The sequence below is a fragment of the Molossus molossus genome, unplaced genomic scaffold (assembly GCF_014108415.1).
Source record: "Molossus molossus isolate mMolMol1 unplaced genomic scaffold, mMolMol1.p scaffold_m16_p_7, whole genome shotgun sequence".
In the NCBI taxonomy this organism is placed as follows: domain Eukaryota; kingdom Metazoa; phylum Chordata; class Mammalia; order Chiroptera; family Molossidae; genus Molossus; species Molossus molossus.
In genome coordinates, this window is record NW_023425401.1 from 109,978,292 (window position 1) to 109,997,078 (window position 18,787).

General features: G+C 51.1%; 1 protein-coding gene across 4 annotated transcripts in view; it reads right to left on the bottom strand.

The window, feature by feature from the left end:
• KMT2C (lysine methyltransferase 2C) overlaps positions 1–18,787 on the bottom strand; it is a 227,140-nt gene that overhangs the window by 151,449 nt on the left and 56,904 nt on the right. For all 4 annotated transcript variants that reach the window (XM_036246300.1, XM_036246299.1, XM_036246298.1 and 1 more), the window contains exon 2: positions 12,470–12,558. In XM_036246300.1, the coding sequence (XP_036102193.1) occupies positions 12,470–12,558 (89 nt within the window). The remainder of the gene's footprint in view (positions 1–12,469; positions 12,559–18,787) is intronic.

An 18,787-nucleotide genomic window follows, 5' to 3' on the forward strand; every position in this document is an offset into this window, starting at 1 on the left:
AAGCTCCACCCTTGAGGGTGATGAGAGAGACTGTATCCTCCGCCCCACCTGTGCTTATTTGATCTGCGACCACTAGGTGGCGCATGTGTGGTGACTCTTCTAAAGAACCCATCCAGGTCGGGGTTCCTGAGGGCGTGACAGGCGTGCCCATCTTTCGGTGACATGGACTCTGTGCTGGGCACAGCTCGGGGGAAGCAGATGTCACTGGGATAGGATGATAAACCAAATCTAAAGCCTGTTTCACCTCCCACAACTCTTACGTAGTCCTGAACAGTTGGTCCTGCGACGCAAAAAAGTTTAAATTGACAGCAAAGGACGTTTGCCGGGGTCGCCAGAACCAAAGCCTTGGAAGTGAACGGTGCAGAACCTGGCATCCTCGCCGGGTCACTGGCTAGCAGTGTGCCGCCGGCCAGTCACGTGGCCACGTCTCCAGTTCAGTGTGGGAAACCATCGCAAAGGCAGCGAACTCACACCACCTCGTACACACCTGTCTTCCGGACGAGAAGAGGTGCTGCGTGTAAAGCCGTAGCCCTCTGCCTGAAGTGCGCGGAGGTGCGTGGCCGCTGCTCCGCCTGCCTGCCTGCCTGCCTTCACAGGTGGCACGCCAGCGCCGGGTTAATGCCCCGCCCGGCGGGCACCGGCCCCAGACACTGCACTCCTGACGGCAGACCACACCTTCTGAAATTGCGTTGTCAGAAGTTAACAGGAATGAAGAGAGCTGACTCAGCACCTTCTGGCCGTGTGCCACTTTTCACCAAACAAACTCACTACCGTGTACCACGCGTTCTACTCAAACGGCAGCCAGCAGAAACACAGAACGGGGTCCTTATCGGCAACGGATCCAGCCAGGAGACAGCAAGTGCACCACCAGGGTGCAGTCTGCCAAGATGACGTGACAGGTAAAGGGAAGAGGTGGGGGTGCAGCTGAGAAAGGATTGCGAGGCCTAATATCTTCATTCGAAAGAGAAGGAAACTGAAGTCTGAAAGTCAAACCAGAAGCTCAAGAGCACTAACAGGGAGCAATGCTGGGAGTCAAAGCCAGGGGGCGCTCTTCCCACCAGCACCCGGGCATTACGGCCTGGCACAGTGCTGGACCAGGCTTTGGGGAGACATGCTCACAGTGCCCTAGGGCCCTGTCACCAAGGAACGGTAGTTGAATATGAGGCCAAATCTGAAAATACGGAGTTTTTCCTCTTTCTGTGTTAAGCACGACTAAGATTATAGAGAAGGCACCTCACAGCCAAGTTCACAGAAATGAAACATGTTGGTTGGGGACAATTATGGAATTACTGCCCTGACAGGTGAAATGATCCTTTGAAAGGGCTACGTGTGTCCTACGACTGCACCCGGCAAACTCACCAACATGACCGAGAGACAGCCTAGAGGACGTCAAACATATTCCAGCGCCGGATACGGGCTCCGTCATCGACAGACATGCCCTCGAAGCATCATATGGTTCAAGAGTATTTCTACTGTGTCTAACCGAGTGTTCCAGGATCTTGGAGCGAGAGGTTGCACCTCTGTTTTACTAACCACTGAGGTGCCGAATTCTAAACGCCCGTCTCTGTGACCGCTCGCACTCCGAGCTGGCGCAGTGGCGCCTCACACCGGCAGGAAGCGGGCGGTCTCATCATCACGTTCCGTTTGCAGAGAGCTCCAAGTATCTCTTACCCTCATCACTACTTCAAAATTACAGCCATCATTAACTCAGATGTCACAACGAAGGGTACATGTAAAAACGGATTACAAAACTATAAATTTGGCTTTTTACTGTTTTGATCATATTTCAATCCCGAAATCTCAACGGTTAGTAAACCTCACAACCACCGTATGGCGACAGATGCCAGGCCCGGGATTTCACCCCAGCTCACAGCTCAGGGGTTTCACCCCAGCTCAGGGTCACTGCTGCACAGGTGCTGGCCGAAGACACGAGGCTCCTGGGCCCACGTCGAAGGACTCCCATGGCTCACTGCAAGGCCAGCGGCAGGAGCATGAAGACATCGGCTTCCTCTGGGCCCCCAGCCTCACGGGGGCGGCACCAGGAGCCCGAATGTTCGCACACGCGGTGAAGCACACGACCAGGACGGACGGGACACAGTGTGGGGAACCTGCTGCTTCTGAACAAGCCCGCGCTGTGTCCCAGAGGGAGACACGGCCGCATGCGTCCAGGCTGCCCGGTGCAGGTGGCCCAGACGGGGGAGCGGCCAGGGCCTTCCTCCGGGCCTGCTCAACAAGGTGCGCAGGGGGAGCCGCCGCCCACAGCCGCTGCTGCCATCTCCAGGTTAGAGAGGGGGAAGCCAGGGAGAGGCTGACGAACTCTGCTCCAGAACGCAGTCCGCAACCCTGGCCGCGGTGCTCAGTGGTTAGAGTGTCGCCCCATACACCGAAAGGTTGCGGGTTCAACTCCTGGTCAGAGCACATCCCTAGGTTAGATCTCCGGCTGGGGCACGTACGGGAGGCAACCAGTCTCTCTCTCCCTCAAATCTATTAAAACACATCCTCGGGTGGGGATATAGAAATAAAGGGCGCAGAGGGGCCTGGACTCCAGCACAGACCATCTGGCTGCAGAGCCTGAACCGACTGCTGCCCGGAGGAGGCGTGTGGCCGCAAGGTGACTGGGGAAGACTAAGTGACCGCAGATGAGAGCAAGAGGGGCCCCACTGAGGCCGCGGTGATTCTGAAAACCATGTCACGATGCGGGGGGCGGGCCAGAGAAACGCGGAATCTGCAACAGCAGGAAGAGGAAGGTTAGTCGAACCCTGGCCGTGCGGCTCTGTGGTTAGGGCATCAGCCTGCGGACCGAATGGTCGAGGGTCTGATTTCCTGTCAAGGACACGTACCTGGGTTGTAGGTTTGATCCCCGCCCCAGTTGGGGCGCGTGTGGGAGGCGACCAATCAATGTGTGTGTGTGTGTGTGTGTGTGTGTGTGTGTGTGTGTGTCTCTCTCTCTCTCTCTCTCTCTCTTCCGCCCCCTCCTTTCCACTCTCTCTAACAATCAATAGGAAAACATGCTCTCAGGTGAGGATTAACGAAAACAAACAAGATTAATCAAGGAAGACAAATTAACACACACAACCAATGTGCATAATTATTACGACTTGAGAAAACAGACGAAATGGAAAAAGTATTCAAAGGTTCTGTGGAAGAAAACATGCTCAAAACAGTACAGATCGAATCTGTACATCAACGCAGCTCCCCCAAAGCAGCAGAAAAACTAAGCAGCTACCTGTCCCTGCCCTTAACACAGGCAGCAGAGGGAATCACCTCACACGGAGACAGCTCCCCGAGAGGATGCGGACAAGGAAGCAGGTACGGCCGAGACTGACCGGCTTCCATCAGAAAGACGCTGACTCAGGGGCAGGGGGTGGAGATGCACCGACCAGGCACTCTGGGGCAATGGCGGGCCAGAATGAAGTCAGCTCGAACCCATCTTACTTCTGAACAGGACCGTGTCCCTTCTTTCCTGGGATTTGAGTTATTTTATTTTTAATAACAATATCCTACTGACTGATTCTAATAACGGACATCAGGTTTCATGTACTATCCAAGGGGAGATAAGAGATCATACATTCTACCCAGATGTATTCTGAGTTGCACACTCAGAACAGAGAGCACAGTCGTCACCATGAACTCATGGTCCCCAGTCACCTGTGCCCCTAGGTCCCTGGAAAATTAAAAAATCAAAACAAAACTATCCCTAGAGGAGAAAAAAAAAATCAGTATATTTCTACCAAAAAAAAAAAAAAGTGAAATATATTGTCCAGCACACGAGCACCGGTCGTCAGTTCCAGTTCCAGGAGGAGGCCGGACAGGGTGGGCAGAATGGGCCGTCACAGGAACCACCTGATTCACTGTGTCAAAGGTGATAAAACCCACGCATTCAAATTTTCAGGAGGCGAGAGAAAGTAGAAAAAGTAATGCTGTGCCCAGCCAGTGTGGCTCAGTGGCTGCATGCCGACCCATGCACCAAGGGGTCGCCGGTGCGATTCCCGTCAGGGCACATGCCCAGGTTGTGGGCCTGATCCCCAGTGGGGGGCATGCACGAGGCGGCCAGTTGATGTTCTCTTTCATCAATGTTTCTATCTCTCTCTCTCCCTCTCCCTTCCTCTCTACAATCAATAAAGGAAAAAAAATTTTTTAATAAAAAGTAATGTTGCAAACTAATAGATTTTAAATTATGTAAATAGGCTCAACTGGTATATCTGACAGCAGATTAGACAGAGTAAGACGGGTATAAGTGAGCTAGAAGGTCTACGTGGAATGATCTGTCTAGAATACAGGACAGCCCTGGCCAGCTCAGCTCAGTGGTTAGAGCACTGGCCCACGGACCGAAGAGTCTCAAGTTCGATCCCCAGTCAAGGGCACGTGCCTGGGTTGCAGGTTCGAACCTTGGCCCCCTTCGGGGCCATGCAGGAGGCAGCCACTGATGTGTCTCTCACATGATGTTTCTGTACCTCCCCTCCTTCCTCCCCCTCTATCTAAAAATCAATGGAAAAATGTCCTCAGGTGAGGATTTAAAAAATAAGGACAAAGATAAATAGAATAAAGGGACCAAAGAATGAAAAAACACAAAAGAGGAGCTAAATGGCAACAGACACAGGGACCCAGCCGGATGAGCGTTTAACCAGAGAGGAGGAAGAACGCAGAGACAGTATCTGAATATGTAACAGCTGAGCACTTCCCACAACCAACGAAGGCGGCAAGAAACCTCGAATTCCAAAATATAGAAAGTGTGCCAAAACGACACAATGTGATAATATTAGAAACTGATAAAAACAAAAAGAAAATCTGCACAAATACTTAGAAAAATTGTTCAAGTCTCTCAAGCAGCACCTCCCAAGTCAAAGGGGAGACCAAAGCGGCAACTGGAAACCACTCAGAAAATAAGGATGATGAGAATAATATCCAAACCTAGTGAAAACACCAGAAAACGTGACGAGACAAGAATCGCAAGCCTTAAACACTCTTGTTTTTCTTTTAGTTTAGTAATTAAGGCAAATTAATGGACCAAACATTTACTCCATAAGCTAGCTGGAAAGAACAGCCACAAACATGTCCACAGCTCACACGAGACTGGCAGTGAGTTTAGCAAGACCGCAGAGTACAAGGCAAATATGCAGAAATGTGCAATAGGAAACCGGTTTTTAAGTGTATCGTCTCGTCAACAATTCACACCAGGTTACCGTGATTAAGCGCGTGCTCGGTGTCCGTAGCTTACTTTAAAAGGACACCAGGCGCTGCATCCGCGCGCAGGCTGGTGCTAATTCCCTCTTTGGGATGGGTGTGGGCGGGAGCTTCCTACTCCAGCAGCGCAAGGCCCACACACCTACACTTAGCTCCCAGAGTCTCAGCTCATCTTCCCCCTCAGCGCGCCGAGGGCGGTGCTAATTAGCATAATGGTGTTAACACTGTTTTCATTGGTGAAGGTGGTGACTCATTAATCAGCTGGGACGGTAGTGGTGCCCTCTGTGGCTGGCTGCCACACTCCAGCCCCAGCCCCAGCCCCAGCCCCAGCCCCAGCCCCAGCCCCAGCCCCAGCCCCAGCCCCAGCCCCAACCGGGTCTGGAGCTCCCAGCCTGCAGGCCCCGTCCTGAGGGGTGATGCCTCAGGCTCCACCCCTGCCCTGCCCCTACCCAGCAGAGAAATCTTAGTATTCTGGTGGCTTGACCTGGCCATCTGTAAGGGAAACCATACCCTTATTGGAGACCGAAATGAACCTCCTTTCTTTTTTTTAAATCCTCACCTGAGGATATTTTTTCCATTTATCTTCAGACAGAGTGGGAGGGAGGTGGGGGGTGGAGGGGAGGGGGCGGGGGAAGGAGAGGGAGAGGGGAGAGAAAGACACACACACACACGGATGTGAGAAAGGCACATCGACTGGTTGCTTCCTGCATGACCCTGACCAGGGCCGGAGAGGAACCGAAACTGAGGTACGTGCCCTTGACCAGAATTGAACCCAAGACTCCTTGGTGCAGGGGCTGATGCTCTAACCACCGGCCAGGGCAGGAATGAACCTTTTCTATTGGATGCAGACAGACTCTCTAAAAGGGGTGCAGTCTGTGGTGTGCTGAGCTTACAGACAGGACGTTTGATTTCTAACGTGGAGTGTGCCTGCCGGCTAATAAATGTTTGAGGAGTACGGCAAAAAAAAATGTATCATCTATAACGGCCTCCCAAGAATTGAAATAACTAACAACACATGAACAGGCCCTGGCCGGTTTGGCTCAGCGGTTAGAGCAATGGCCTGCGGTCTGGAGAGACCCGGGTTCGGCTCCCGCTAAGAGCATGTACCTCGGTTGCAGTTTGTCCCCGGCCCTGGTTGGGTCGTGTGGGTGGCAGCCACTCGATGTGTCCCTTTCACGTTGATGTTTCTCTCTCTCTCTCCCTCCCACTCTATCTGAACAAAATATCAAAAAATGTCCTCGGGTGAGGATATAAAAAAAAATAAATAAAACATGAACAGGATCTGTATAATGAAAATTACGAAATGCCGATGAAAGACACCAAGGGAGCCCCAAATGGGGAAACATGCCAGGGTCACGGAATGGAAGACAACACAGCAAGGTGTCAATTGTCCCCAAACTGATACTCGGGTTTAACACAACGTGAATGGAAATCCCAGGAGGAAGCCCTGGCAGGGTGGCTCCGCTGGTTGGTGCACCATCCCGGACACCACAGGCCGCGGGCTCGCTTTCTGGTCAGGGCACAGACCAAGCTTTCAGATTCAATCCCCTGCAGGGGCGCTTACAGGAGGCAACTGATCAATGTTTCTCTCTTCCTCTCTAAAATCAGTGAAGAAAACATATCCTTGGGTAGGATCTTTTTTTTTTTTCCCTTTATTAATTTTAGAGAGAGAGGAAGGGGGAGAGAGAGAGATGGAAACATCGATGAGAGAGAACATTGACGGGCCGCCTCCTGCATGTCCCCACTGGGGATTGGGTCCACAACCTGGGCATGTGCCCTGACCGGGAATCGAACCAGTGACCTCTTGGTGCAGGGTCGACGCTCAACCACTGACCCATACCAGCTGGGCTTGGGTAGGATTTGTTATAAAAATGTCTCCCGCCCTGCCAGGTTTGCTCAGTGATTAGAGCGTCGACCCGTGGACCAATGAGTCGCGGGTTCGATTCCGGCCAAGGGCACGTACCTCGTTGGTTGCAGTTCATCCCTGGCCCTGGTCAGTCGTGCAGGAGGCAACCAGTCGATGTGGCTCTATCACATCGATGTTTCTGTCGGTCTCTCTCTCTCTCCCTCCCTCCCACTCTGTCTGATGAGAAATAGAAAAATATCCTCAGGTGAGGAATAAAAATAAGTAAATAAATAGACAGATAGATAAATTAAAAGTCTCCCCATAAAAGTAAGGTCCAGACACTTCTGGCTATATAAAACTTCTAGAAACACAAGCTTAGAGAAGTCTAATGCCTGAGATTTCTGAAAAAGGGGGTGGAGTGGGTAATCACAGAAGAGGTGATTCTTCGAGAAGGACTGGGGTGATTCATGGAGAGTGGCCCACACAGTGAGAGCCAGGACCAGCCTGCACTGGGAGTCCCCCTCAGGGGCACGGGGCCTGCCCCAAGCCCAGCTGAGTCAGAGCACTGGGCGAATGTGTCCCTCACTGTGAGTTCACTAACACTGGAGGGAGGGTTCACGCCAATGCTCACCAAGTCTCCCCAGGGGTTCCCAACCTTCCTGATGCCGCGACCCTTTCACACAGCTCCTCGTGTTGTGCTGACTCCCAACCGTAAAATTATTTTCATGGCTACTTCATAACTGTAACTTTGCCCCTGTCAGGTCTTAGGCGACCCCCGCGAAAGGGTCGTCCGCGAACCACAGGTTGAGAACCGCTGCTTTAGACAGAAATGATGTACCAGGGATGGTAGGGGGCAAGTCCCCCCAGGTCGGACATTAAAACTCACAAACCAAGACAAAGTTCTCATTTTAAAAACTGTCAAGTTGGGCAGAAAACAGAACAGCAGTTGCCCGGGGCTGAGACCCGGGGAAGGGGGGGAAGTTGGTCAGAGGTGAGGTTGTAGTTGTACGGGATGAGTAAGTCTGGAGGTATAAGGTGCCTGAGGCCTGTAGCGAAGACTGTACTGAAGACTGGAAATTTGCTGAAGAGAGTGGATTTCCGATCCAAAGAAAGCAGAAGCTATGTTCATTTCAGACACACGGCAAGTCAACGTTATCAAGAATCACCAGAGGGGTCAGTTCTCCTAAAACACAAAGTAATCTTCAACGCGTGTGCAACAGTGTCAGAATATGTGAGGTGAAAACCGACAGAATGACGAGGACGGACAGATAAATCCAGCACCAAATTCGGGGCTGTTAACACCCAGGTGTCAGAATGAGATAGGTCCAGCGGGCAGCCCATCAGCCAGGGCACCGCTGAGCTCAGCACCACCATCAATCACGGGGGCAGAATGGACAGCCACAGACTCCTCCAGCCAACGGCAGAACACACAGTCCTCTCCAGATCATAGGCTGCAGTACCAACAGCCCACACCCTGGGCCATAAATGAAATGTAAAATAATAGAAATCACACACGGCCGGCTTCCAGAGCTCAATGGAATTAAAGTAGACATCAAGAACAGAAAGATAGCCCAGCCGGCGTGGCTCAGTGGCTGAGCACCAACTCTGCACCAAGAGGTCGCTGGTTCGATTCCCAGTCAAGACACATGCCCAGGTTGTGGGCCCGATCCCCAGTGGGGGGCGTGCAGGAGGCGGCCGAGAGATGTTCCTCTCTCACATCAATGTGTCTTTCTCTTCCTTCCTCCCTCTCTAAAAATAAAAATAAAAACATTTTAAAAATTAAGCTAAAGGTAAACAAAGTATCAACGTGAACAGGTGTTGATAAGCCTTCACTCTCATATCACGTTGATGTAATTACTAGCAGCATCACTACAATGGAATGATATAACTAATCATCCCCAAAGCCTAGATTTTTAGCTCTAATCATATCCTCTCTATTAAAAAAAAAACTAGGACTCAAGAGAGTTGACTTTGCATCTTGGGGTAGAAAGAACTAAGAAATGGGCTTGGCCCTGGCCGGTCTGGAGCACCAGCCCATGAATGAAAGGGTCATGGGTTCAATAATTTCAGGTCAAGGGCATGTACCTGGATTGCAGGTGTGATCCCCAGCCCCACTCAGGGTCGTGCGGGAGCCAATCAATCTATGTATCTTTCTCACATCAATGTTTCTCTCCCTGACTCCCTCCCTCTCTTCCACTCTCTCTAAAAATCAATGGAAAATATCCTTGGGTGAGGATCAACAAAAAAAAGAAGGAAAAAAAAAAAAGAGAGAGAGAGCGCCCTGGCCGGTTTGGCTCAGCGGTTAGAGCGTCGGCCTGCGGTCTGGAGAGTCCCGGGTTCGGTTCCCGCAAAGGGCACGTACTTCGGTTGCAGTTTGTCCCCAGCCCTGGTTGGTTGTGCGGTGGCAGCCACTCGATGTGTCCCTTCACGTCGATGTTTCTCTCTCTGTGTCTCTTCCTCTCTCTCCCTCCCACTCTATCTATACAAAAAATGGAAAAATGTCCTCGGGTGAGGAAAAAAAAAAAAGAGAGAGAGAGAGAGAGAGAGAGATGGGCTTGAAAACATTGTCACCAAGGAGCAAGGGGCGTTGACACATTGTGAGATTATTTTAAAAAGACTGAGAAGCCAGCTGCACAGGGCCCCCCACTAGCCACACTATGACAACTTGAACAGTAAAAAGAACATGTTTCATTATAATTAGCTAAATCATAATTAACCAATTATAATGAACTAAAACAAGTTTCGAAGCTCTAATTATAGACTGGATCTCAAAGAAAAGTGGACTTCCTCTTCTCCAGTGCCGGGCACCTGGCGTGTTCCATCCGTGAGGACGGCGCGCAGACTGGCGGCGGCCGCCGACCACAAACACAGGCCGGCCCTCCTACCGCCGGAAGTAACCCAGGAGCCCGGGGCTGGCGTTCTTGCTACTTTCCCCATAACCGTTAGATCCCCACCATTTACACCCCGCACACCCCCTAAAGAGTGCTCATCGTAATAAATACTCTTCTAGGACAACAAATCATACAGTCAGTGGGTCAGGACACGGACTCTACAGGAATAAAACCAACCTTGGGCCCTGACACACGCACAGGAAGCTACAGCTTTGCACCGACGCGAGTGTGGTTTCAGACGGACCCGAGAGGTCCGGCTCTCCTCGCTGCCTGGGTTTATCTGCAGGGGGGTGGTTCTAACAACTGTCCTTTGTCCTTTTCCTTACTGTCCTCCTTGTCCTACGTGTCCGCTGAGAGAGCTGGAAAAAGGTCTCTTCCCGGACAGAGACAGAGCGCAGCCCATCACACTGGGCTTTATTTCACGCGAGGACGACAGGCCAGGGTGAAACGTGTATCGTCCTGCTCCTGTGAAAACCTCTCACGAAGCTGTATTTGCCTTGACATTTCACAGGAGGTAATGCGAGAAGACGGTTTACTTGTGGGCTTACTCCTTTTCAGGTAAGACAAAATCAAGTTCCAGAATTCGAGTTTTGTGGTGATGTTCCAAGCAACAAAGACCAAACGCGCCCAACGCCAGAGGAAGGACGGTGTCTGGTGCGCCCCGGTACTCGCGGGGGCCAGCGTGGCGGTTAGCCCAGGGGGCCGGGGGGCGCGGAGAAGACAAGGCTGGCCTGGCGGCCAGGGTCAGGCCCGCGGAGCTTGAAGACCGCGGTGTGGACCTGGGTTTGAGGATCGCGGAGGCTCAGGAGGGGTGACAGAGAAGTAGGAGGCTCTTCCCTCAGCTGCGAAGAGCACTCTGGCATCACCTGGGGGACAGAGGAGACTGGGGTGACAGCAGAGAGCAGGCAGGAGGCTCTGGCAGCCGTCCCGTGAGCAGTGCGGGACGGGAAATGCGGCAGTGGGGACAGGCTGTGAAGGTCAAGCCCAAGGGCTTTCCGACGGGCTGCATGCATCAGTCACAGGCTGCCTGACGGGGCACACGAGCTACGTCCTCGGCCAACGCCGGCGGCTCACCGCCTGCACCCATACGCCCGGCAGCGCGGCCGGTGTGTGCTCGCACCAGCACCACATCGCGGGACCGCTCAGGGGAGCCGGTGCCACATGCAGGTCTGACCGACACGCTGTGGCTGGCCCACGACTGTGTGTTGAGGCTGAAGGACAGGGTGTCGCTGCCGAGCTGGAAACACCGGAGGAGGAGGTTTCAGGCTGACAGTGAAGAACCCCAGCCCCGGCAGGTGTGGCTCAGCGCTTAGAGCGTCGGCCTGCGGTCCAGAGAGACCCGGGTTCGGTTCCCGCTAAGGGCACGGACCTCAGCTGCAGTTTGCCCCCGGCCCTGGTTGGGTCGTGCGGGTGGCAGCCACTCGATGTGTCCCTTTCACGTCGATGCTTCTCTCTCTCTCTCTCTCTCTCCCCCTCCCACTCTATCTGAACAAAATATCGAAGACTGTCCTCGGGTGAGGATAAAAAATAAAAAATAAATTAAAAAAAAGAACTTGTCACCATTATGGAGACAAAATGTCACTTAAAACTTCAAAGACCTTCCCTAGAAGTAAGTGTATAAAGTAGAGACAAATAATTAAATAAAAGGGGGGAGCCATACGTATAGAACTAATGGAGAACTTGTGTAAATGCGGGTTGGAAGTCACACGGCGATGACAGGTGAAATGCAGAATTTCTGAACACCAGGCTTCCCTCCTGTCGTCTGCCTGCCCGGCCCCTGCTGGGGAGAGGGTGCAAGTCACAGACTCTGACAGCCCCCGAGAATTATAACCATGTGATACCAACACATTTGACACCGGAAGTATTGTAGGGAAGACAGAAAGATGAAGCCCTCTCTACCTTTCCTCCAAACACTGCGTGACATTCTCTAGGCATCACGATGACATTCGGCCTGAGACGCAGCCCACCGCCGCATCCAGATTCCATTCAGCAGCTGCTAAACGCGCGGCCAGTGACTGACCACCTCACACAGCATCCTCCGATGACAGCAGGGAACCGCGTCCCCGACACCTCATCAAATCACGAACTTGGGGTACATTTTGGAAACCTTTGGGCCACCTATTCCCCCCACCTCTTCAGACACAACACACACTGGCTGCACCTGTCACCTAACAGTCCGGCAGACCAGGACGTGGCAGGTCCGGCTGAACCAGCCGTTCACAGTGTCCTTCCCCCTCACACATCACAACACAAATCAGCTTTCAGCAAACATCACACGGCTCACGGACCAGCAATATACTATGAGCGGTTATACGGGTGGCCTGGAATTACCATTTATTCCAGTTTCAATCTCCTTTAATTAAAGATTCCTCCATAGACGTTACACAACTTCTACTAAGTCAGGGCTGGGGAGGGTTCTCTGTCTTTTCACTTTGTTAGGACTTATCAAACTATTTCGGCACAGGAAATTTCAGAACTCAGTGTACAGCAAAATGCTGATGTGCAAATCATGATGTCCATTTCTATCATCTTTATTCAGTTCTGATACCTGTTTCCACGATATTCTCCGTTTCTGCAGTCTCCAGCCCATCCAAGCTGTCCTCATCTTCCACTGTAGATTTTCCTCTACTCCGAGGCCTACAAAGAAACAAACGTGCACCGTTAAACGTTAAACTGTAAGGCTCAGTATGACACTCAATGTAAAGCACCAGTTGAAGGGTGCGCAGACCAAAACGACAGAGACAACTTTCCTAACACGTCACCATATTAAATAGCAATCCAACCCCTCCCGCAGTCCCCTCACACCCGACGGGCGGACACCGTGTGTGCGGACAGGCCCCGGCGCCGTCGTGACTTCACGCGCGTCCTCGCTTACTCTGCTCTTTCAGCTCTGGCCCTGTCAGCTAACCTTCAGACGATGCCTCTGTCTGCAGGCGCAGCTTCTGATCACCTAACAGGCTCCATGCAAAGCTCGTGGAGGGTGATGCGGCTACTTGTGATGACGTAAGGAGTGCTGCCCCGGCAGGGGTGTTTTTAAGAGCGTGATGCGTACCCGTCAACCACTCAGAGAGGAAAAATTCTAAGTATTACACATGATCTAGTCACATCCACCTTGCAAGTGTGATAAAATTTAATTTATAAACACTTCAGGGAAGTAAACATAAGAGTCGGGGTGCTTCTTTGACCCGATGCAATTCAAAAACAAGACAAAAAAAAACAAATGCCTTTAAATTTTGTCACGTCTCCGTAAATAAGGGAGAGTAATGAATCAAGAAATTAACACACTGCGTACCGCACAGAAACCTCTACGTCACACGCCAGGGACGGCACGTTTTCGGGCAAACTGCACGTTAGAGTCTGGGCTGCACTCACTTGAACCAGCAGATATCCCTTCCCCAGCTACTTCAAGAACACAGAATGATGTGCTGTTTTTCGAACTTTGACCCTCAGGGCGAAGAGTCACAAATACAATAATCCTATATTACCCTGAGTTTCAAAACCTGAAACAGCTAAGGCAAGTGCAAACCCAAGTTAACTCGTGTGTGGTCCGTTTGGGCAGGAAAACACGAATTAACTCGTGAGCGGTCAAAACTGTGTTAGCACATATAGTAAGAAAAAACATGACATTTTTCAAAAAACCTTAGAAACTGACAAAGCCGTATTCAGATTTTCAGCACAGTATTTATTACTTAAAAAGAAAAGATACAAGTGAACTCAGTATTTAGTTTAAAAAAGTCACTGAAAGAATAAAAAATATAAAAAAATAAAGCAAAAGGATGTTTTAAATAGGAAATCCATTTAAACCTACTTTTAAAAGCACACTCAATGATTAAAACCAAAAAGGAGTTATAAATTTTTTTAAATAAGAATTTTAAGATAGAGAGGAAGTGAGAGGGAGAGAGAGATGGAAACATCTATGTGAGAAACACTGACAGGCTGCCTCCTGCACGCCCCCTACTGGGGATCGAACCCGCAACCCCGGGCATGTGCCCTGACTGGGAATCGAACCAGCCACCTCTCGGTGCACGGGACAACGCGCAATCTACTGAACCACACCGGCCAGGCAAATAAGAATTTTTTTAAATGATCAAAGTCCAAATGGTTTTATAAGTGAATTATTACAAATTGTCAAAAAGTCATCTCTACACCCCCCCAAAACAATTAAAAAGAAACACCTAAACCAAAACTCTAAAAAACATAGCCAGAAAAAAATATGAATTAAAAAAATATAAACAGCCCGGCCAGTGTGGCTCAGTGGATTGAGTGATGTCCCACGGACTGAGAGTTCCCGGTTCGATTCCCAGTCAGGGCACATGCCCAGGTTGTGGGCTCCATCCCCAGCGGGGGGCATGCAGGAGGCAGCCGGTTGATGTTTCTCACATCAATGTTTCTCTCCCTCTCTCTTCCTCTCTCTGTAAATCAATTTTTAAAAATTGGGGGAAAAAAATCTAAATAATATACAAGTAAATGTAATGAATACAAACATGATTCAATATATAGAAATTTATCAAAATAACACACCAAAGAGCCAAAACAGCATTGTTTCAAATTTCAAGAGGGGGCGGGAGCCAAGCAGAACTAAACTAGAGACTACAAAGACTTCATGTTGCGTATTAATGTTGATCAATTAGAACCAACTTAAGTTCCTAACACAACATAGGAGACGTCTACTCAAAGCCGCACGGCAGTAGTAAGAAGATTCGACGTCACCATCAGCCATTAACCACTAGAAAACCAGACAGAATAGGAGGCGCAGCCATGATCAGAACTGGACAGCAGGCGGGGGGGACAGGACCGTGATCCCTGAACAAAGGGAAGCAAACGGGGTGAGGTGAGCGCTGCCATCTCGAAGGCCATCCGCCTGGGCTTCGTGAGCTGCACAGACAGAAACCATCAGTCCAGGAGGCCGAAGGAGGCTACAATGACAGGATGGACTCTCCGTGCTGGGCAGGTAGGAGCTCCAGAAACCTGCCTACGGGCACCCGTGAGCTTTGACCTGGATGCCAGGCTGCACAACTGTGGTGTAAAGCCCCGTAGGGGCGAACACGTATGACTTCAGGGAAGAAGTTACAGGACAGCTGTGATGCAAACAAGTCCCCGAGCTCAGAGAGCCAGGGTGCTCAGACCTCAACGCAGAGACCACAGAGGAACGAACCGGCCTTGGGGAGCAGGGCTCACACCAGGGTGCTCAGACCTCAACGCAGAGACCAGAGGAACGGACCGGCCTTGGGGAGCAGGGCTCACACCAGGGTGCTCAGACCTCAACGCAGAGACCACAGAGGAACGCACCGGCCTTGGGGAGCAGGGCTCACACCAGGGTGCTCAGACCTCAACGCAGAGACCAGAGGAACGGACCGGCCTTGGGGAGCAGGGCTCACACCAAGGTGCTCAGACCTCAACGCAGAGACCACAGAGGAACGGACCGGCCTTGGGGAGCAGGGCTCACACCAGGGTGCTCAGACCTCAACGCAGAGACCACAGAGGAACGCACCGGCCTTGGGGAGCAGGGCTCACACCAGGGTGCTCAGACCTCAACGCAGAGACCACAGAGGAACGGACCGGCCTTGGGGAGCAGGGCTCACACCAGGGTGCTCAGACCTCAACGCAGAGACCAGAGGAACGAACCGGCCTTGGGGAGCAGGGCTCACACCAGGGTGCTCAGACCTCAACGCAGAGACCAGAGGAATGAACCGGCCTTGGGGAGCAGGGCTCACACACGCTATTCTAGGCCTGGAAGAGCTGACCAGTGTAAAATCACAATGACCCACAACCAACTCCGCTGCCAGGCAAGCAGAGCAGCTCAACACCAATAAAAGCATCACAACAAAAACTCCCTCGGCAGCAAGGAAGTCACAGTAGGTGGCATCCAACAGAAATGCACAAGGTATGAGACGCAGGAAAATGTGAGTCACAATAGTAAGAAAAATCAAGGAAAGGAAACAGAGAACAACGAAGATGAAAGAATGGACAAGGCAGGACATTAAACCAGTTACGATCAATATGTCTCACGTGCTCACGAAGGTCACGGAAAATAAATATGAGCAAATGGGAGATGCTAAATATAAACAAATGGAACTCAGACAAGTAACATCAAAAGATAACACCAGCCCTGGCTGGTTTGGCTCAGCAGCAGAGCGTCCTCCCACGCGCCGAAGGGTCAGGGTTTGTCTCCCGGTCAAGGGCACGTGCCTCGGTTGCAGGTTCGATCCTTGGCCCTGGTCAGGGTCGTGCGGGAGGCAACCAATCTATGCGTCTCCCTCGCATTGATATGTGTGTGTGTGTGTATGACTCCCTCCCCCCCACTCTACCTGAAGATAAATAGAAAAATATCCTCAGGTGAGAATTAAAAAAAATTTTTAAATGGAAGATTAGCCTCTGATTAGAAATAACAAAAGAAAACATAACTGATCTTACAGACATAGCAAAAAACATCTATCCGAAATTAAAGGGCGGGGTGAAAAGGGACGCAGCTGTGAGGTGGCTTTCCTCGCGGAAGCACACGGACCCTGCGCTGTCTGCAGGATGCACTGGAGGAAGGGACGCTTCGCCCAACTCACCCTAGGAGGCTGGCATCACGCTCACGGCAAAGCGAAGGCATAACCAACACCCATCATAAACAAACAACCTGTTCCACAGAACTAAGAAAGGGATCCCTCTGCCACCCGATTTCCCTAGATATTGTAACTGTCATACCAAATTACAACAATAGAAAAAAATCACAGCCTGTTTTTCATTTTAAAACACACATAAGCAAGCCCTCGCCTGTGTGGCTCAGATGGTTGTGCGTTGCCCGTACACCAAAAGGCTGTGGGCTCCATCCGGGGTAGGAGGCAGGCGGGGGGAAGCTGGTCAATGTTTCGCACTCTCTCTTTCTCCCTCTCTCTCTAAAAATCAATGAAATAATCTTTTTATTTATTTATTTATTTATTTATTTATTTTTTTTAATCCTCATCCGAGGACATTTTTCCATTTTTTGTACAGACAGAGTGGGAGGGAGAGAGAGGAAGAGAGAGAGAGGGAAACATCGACGTGAAGGGACACATCGAGTGGCTGCCACCCGCACGACCAACCAGGGCCGGGGACAAATTGCAACCGAGGTACATGCCCTTAGCGGGAACCGAACCCGGGCCTCTCCGGACCGCAGGCCGACGCTCTAACCGCTGAGCCAAACCGGCCAGGGCTGAAATAATCTTTTTAAAAAATAAAGGAGAAAATACACACACGAAACTCAAGCACGGGATCCAGCTCTAGATATAATGTAGAAATAAATATGCTGACTTTTTTTCCCACGGAACACAAGTATAAAACATGAAAATAACCTACGGAACAACTATTTGAGTTTCCTTAAAAAGACATAACAGCAGCCCAGCCGGTGTGGCTCAGTGGTTGAGCATCGACCCTGCACCAGGAGGTCGCCGGTACGATTCCTGGTCAGGGCACATGCCCAGGTTGTGGGCCCGATCCCCAGTGGGGGGCCTGCAGGAGGCGGCCAGTCGTTCTCTCTCATCAATGTTTCTATCTCTCTCTCTCTCCCTCTCCCTTCCTCTCTCTAATATCAATAAAGAACAATAATTTTTTTAAAAATACACAAGAGCAGGTTGATCAGGAACAAACACCAAAATGCAACGTACTGACAAACTGTCCTCGACTTGACCTCTCCGTTGTCCGGCGCGTGCTGAGTGGACTGAAGCAGTCTGACACCCAGCAGTGCGTCCGAAAGACAGCGCACTGAGCCACCTGCAACCCGCCCGCAGGGGGCCGACCATGACCAGGGGGCCGACCGTGACCGAGCTGCAGACCTCGGCCCAGGTCCCAGGCTGACCACCGGGCGCTGCACACGGCGCGGGGACAGCCCGGCAGAGGCTCCTGCCACCCACCCACGAGGCAAGTGGTCGCCTTCTCCTCGGCCCCTTGGACACCACACTCCCTCGCGCTCCTACACGTTCTCCGGCGGCTCCTCTCCTTCCTTACTGACCTCTAAGTGGTAGAGTGTCCAGGACTCAGGCATAAAGTCTCCTCTCTACACACAAAGGCGCATTCCCTGGACATCGCAGCCAGTCTCTTGACGTTTATGCTGTCGATGGAAATCCCTCCGTTCCCCACCTGTCCGCTGAATTGCAACTCACATTTTACTATCTGCCCCACGTGTCGACTTGGATTCAAACACGTATTTCAAAGTTAACATGTCAAATCCAAATAGGATTCCACCCCCTACCCACCCCTGAAACTCGCTCTTTCTCCAGCGTTTCCGTCTCAGTCAAGAGTGGTATCAGTCACCTGAGTAGCTCAGCTTCATAACTATTTATTTTTATTTTGTTTAATCCTCACCCGAGGATATTTTTCCACTTATCTTCAGATAGAGCAGGAGGGAGGAAGGGAGGAACAGAGAGAGAAAGAGACATCAATCCGCTGCCTCCCACACGACCCCAACCGGGGCCGGGGACAAATCGCAACCGAGGTACGTGCCCTTGGCCGAAATCGAACCCAGGACTCTTTGGTCCACGGACCAATGCTCTAATCGCTGAGCCAAACCGGCCAGGGCTCAGCTTCATAACTTGACGCTGCTCTCTCATACCCCATGTATCGTATCAGCAAATCCCATCCGCTCTCCCTTCCAAATATGATCCAAATATGAAAACTCTTATCAGTCACCCTGTCACCGCCTAAGGCGACCATCATTTTTCCTGGTTACCGTTACAACTGGAAATTATACAACTCACCTGCACTGAGTATTTAGAATGTAAGGGCACTCCTACTACCATCTCTGTTTATGGATAAATAGAACGGAGCTCAGTGAAGATAATGAGTATGTTAACGTAACGACTATGCAAACTCAACAGGCCTAGCTCCATGGCCAACATCCCTA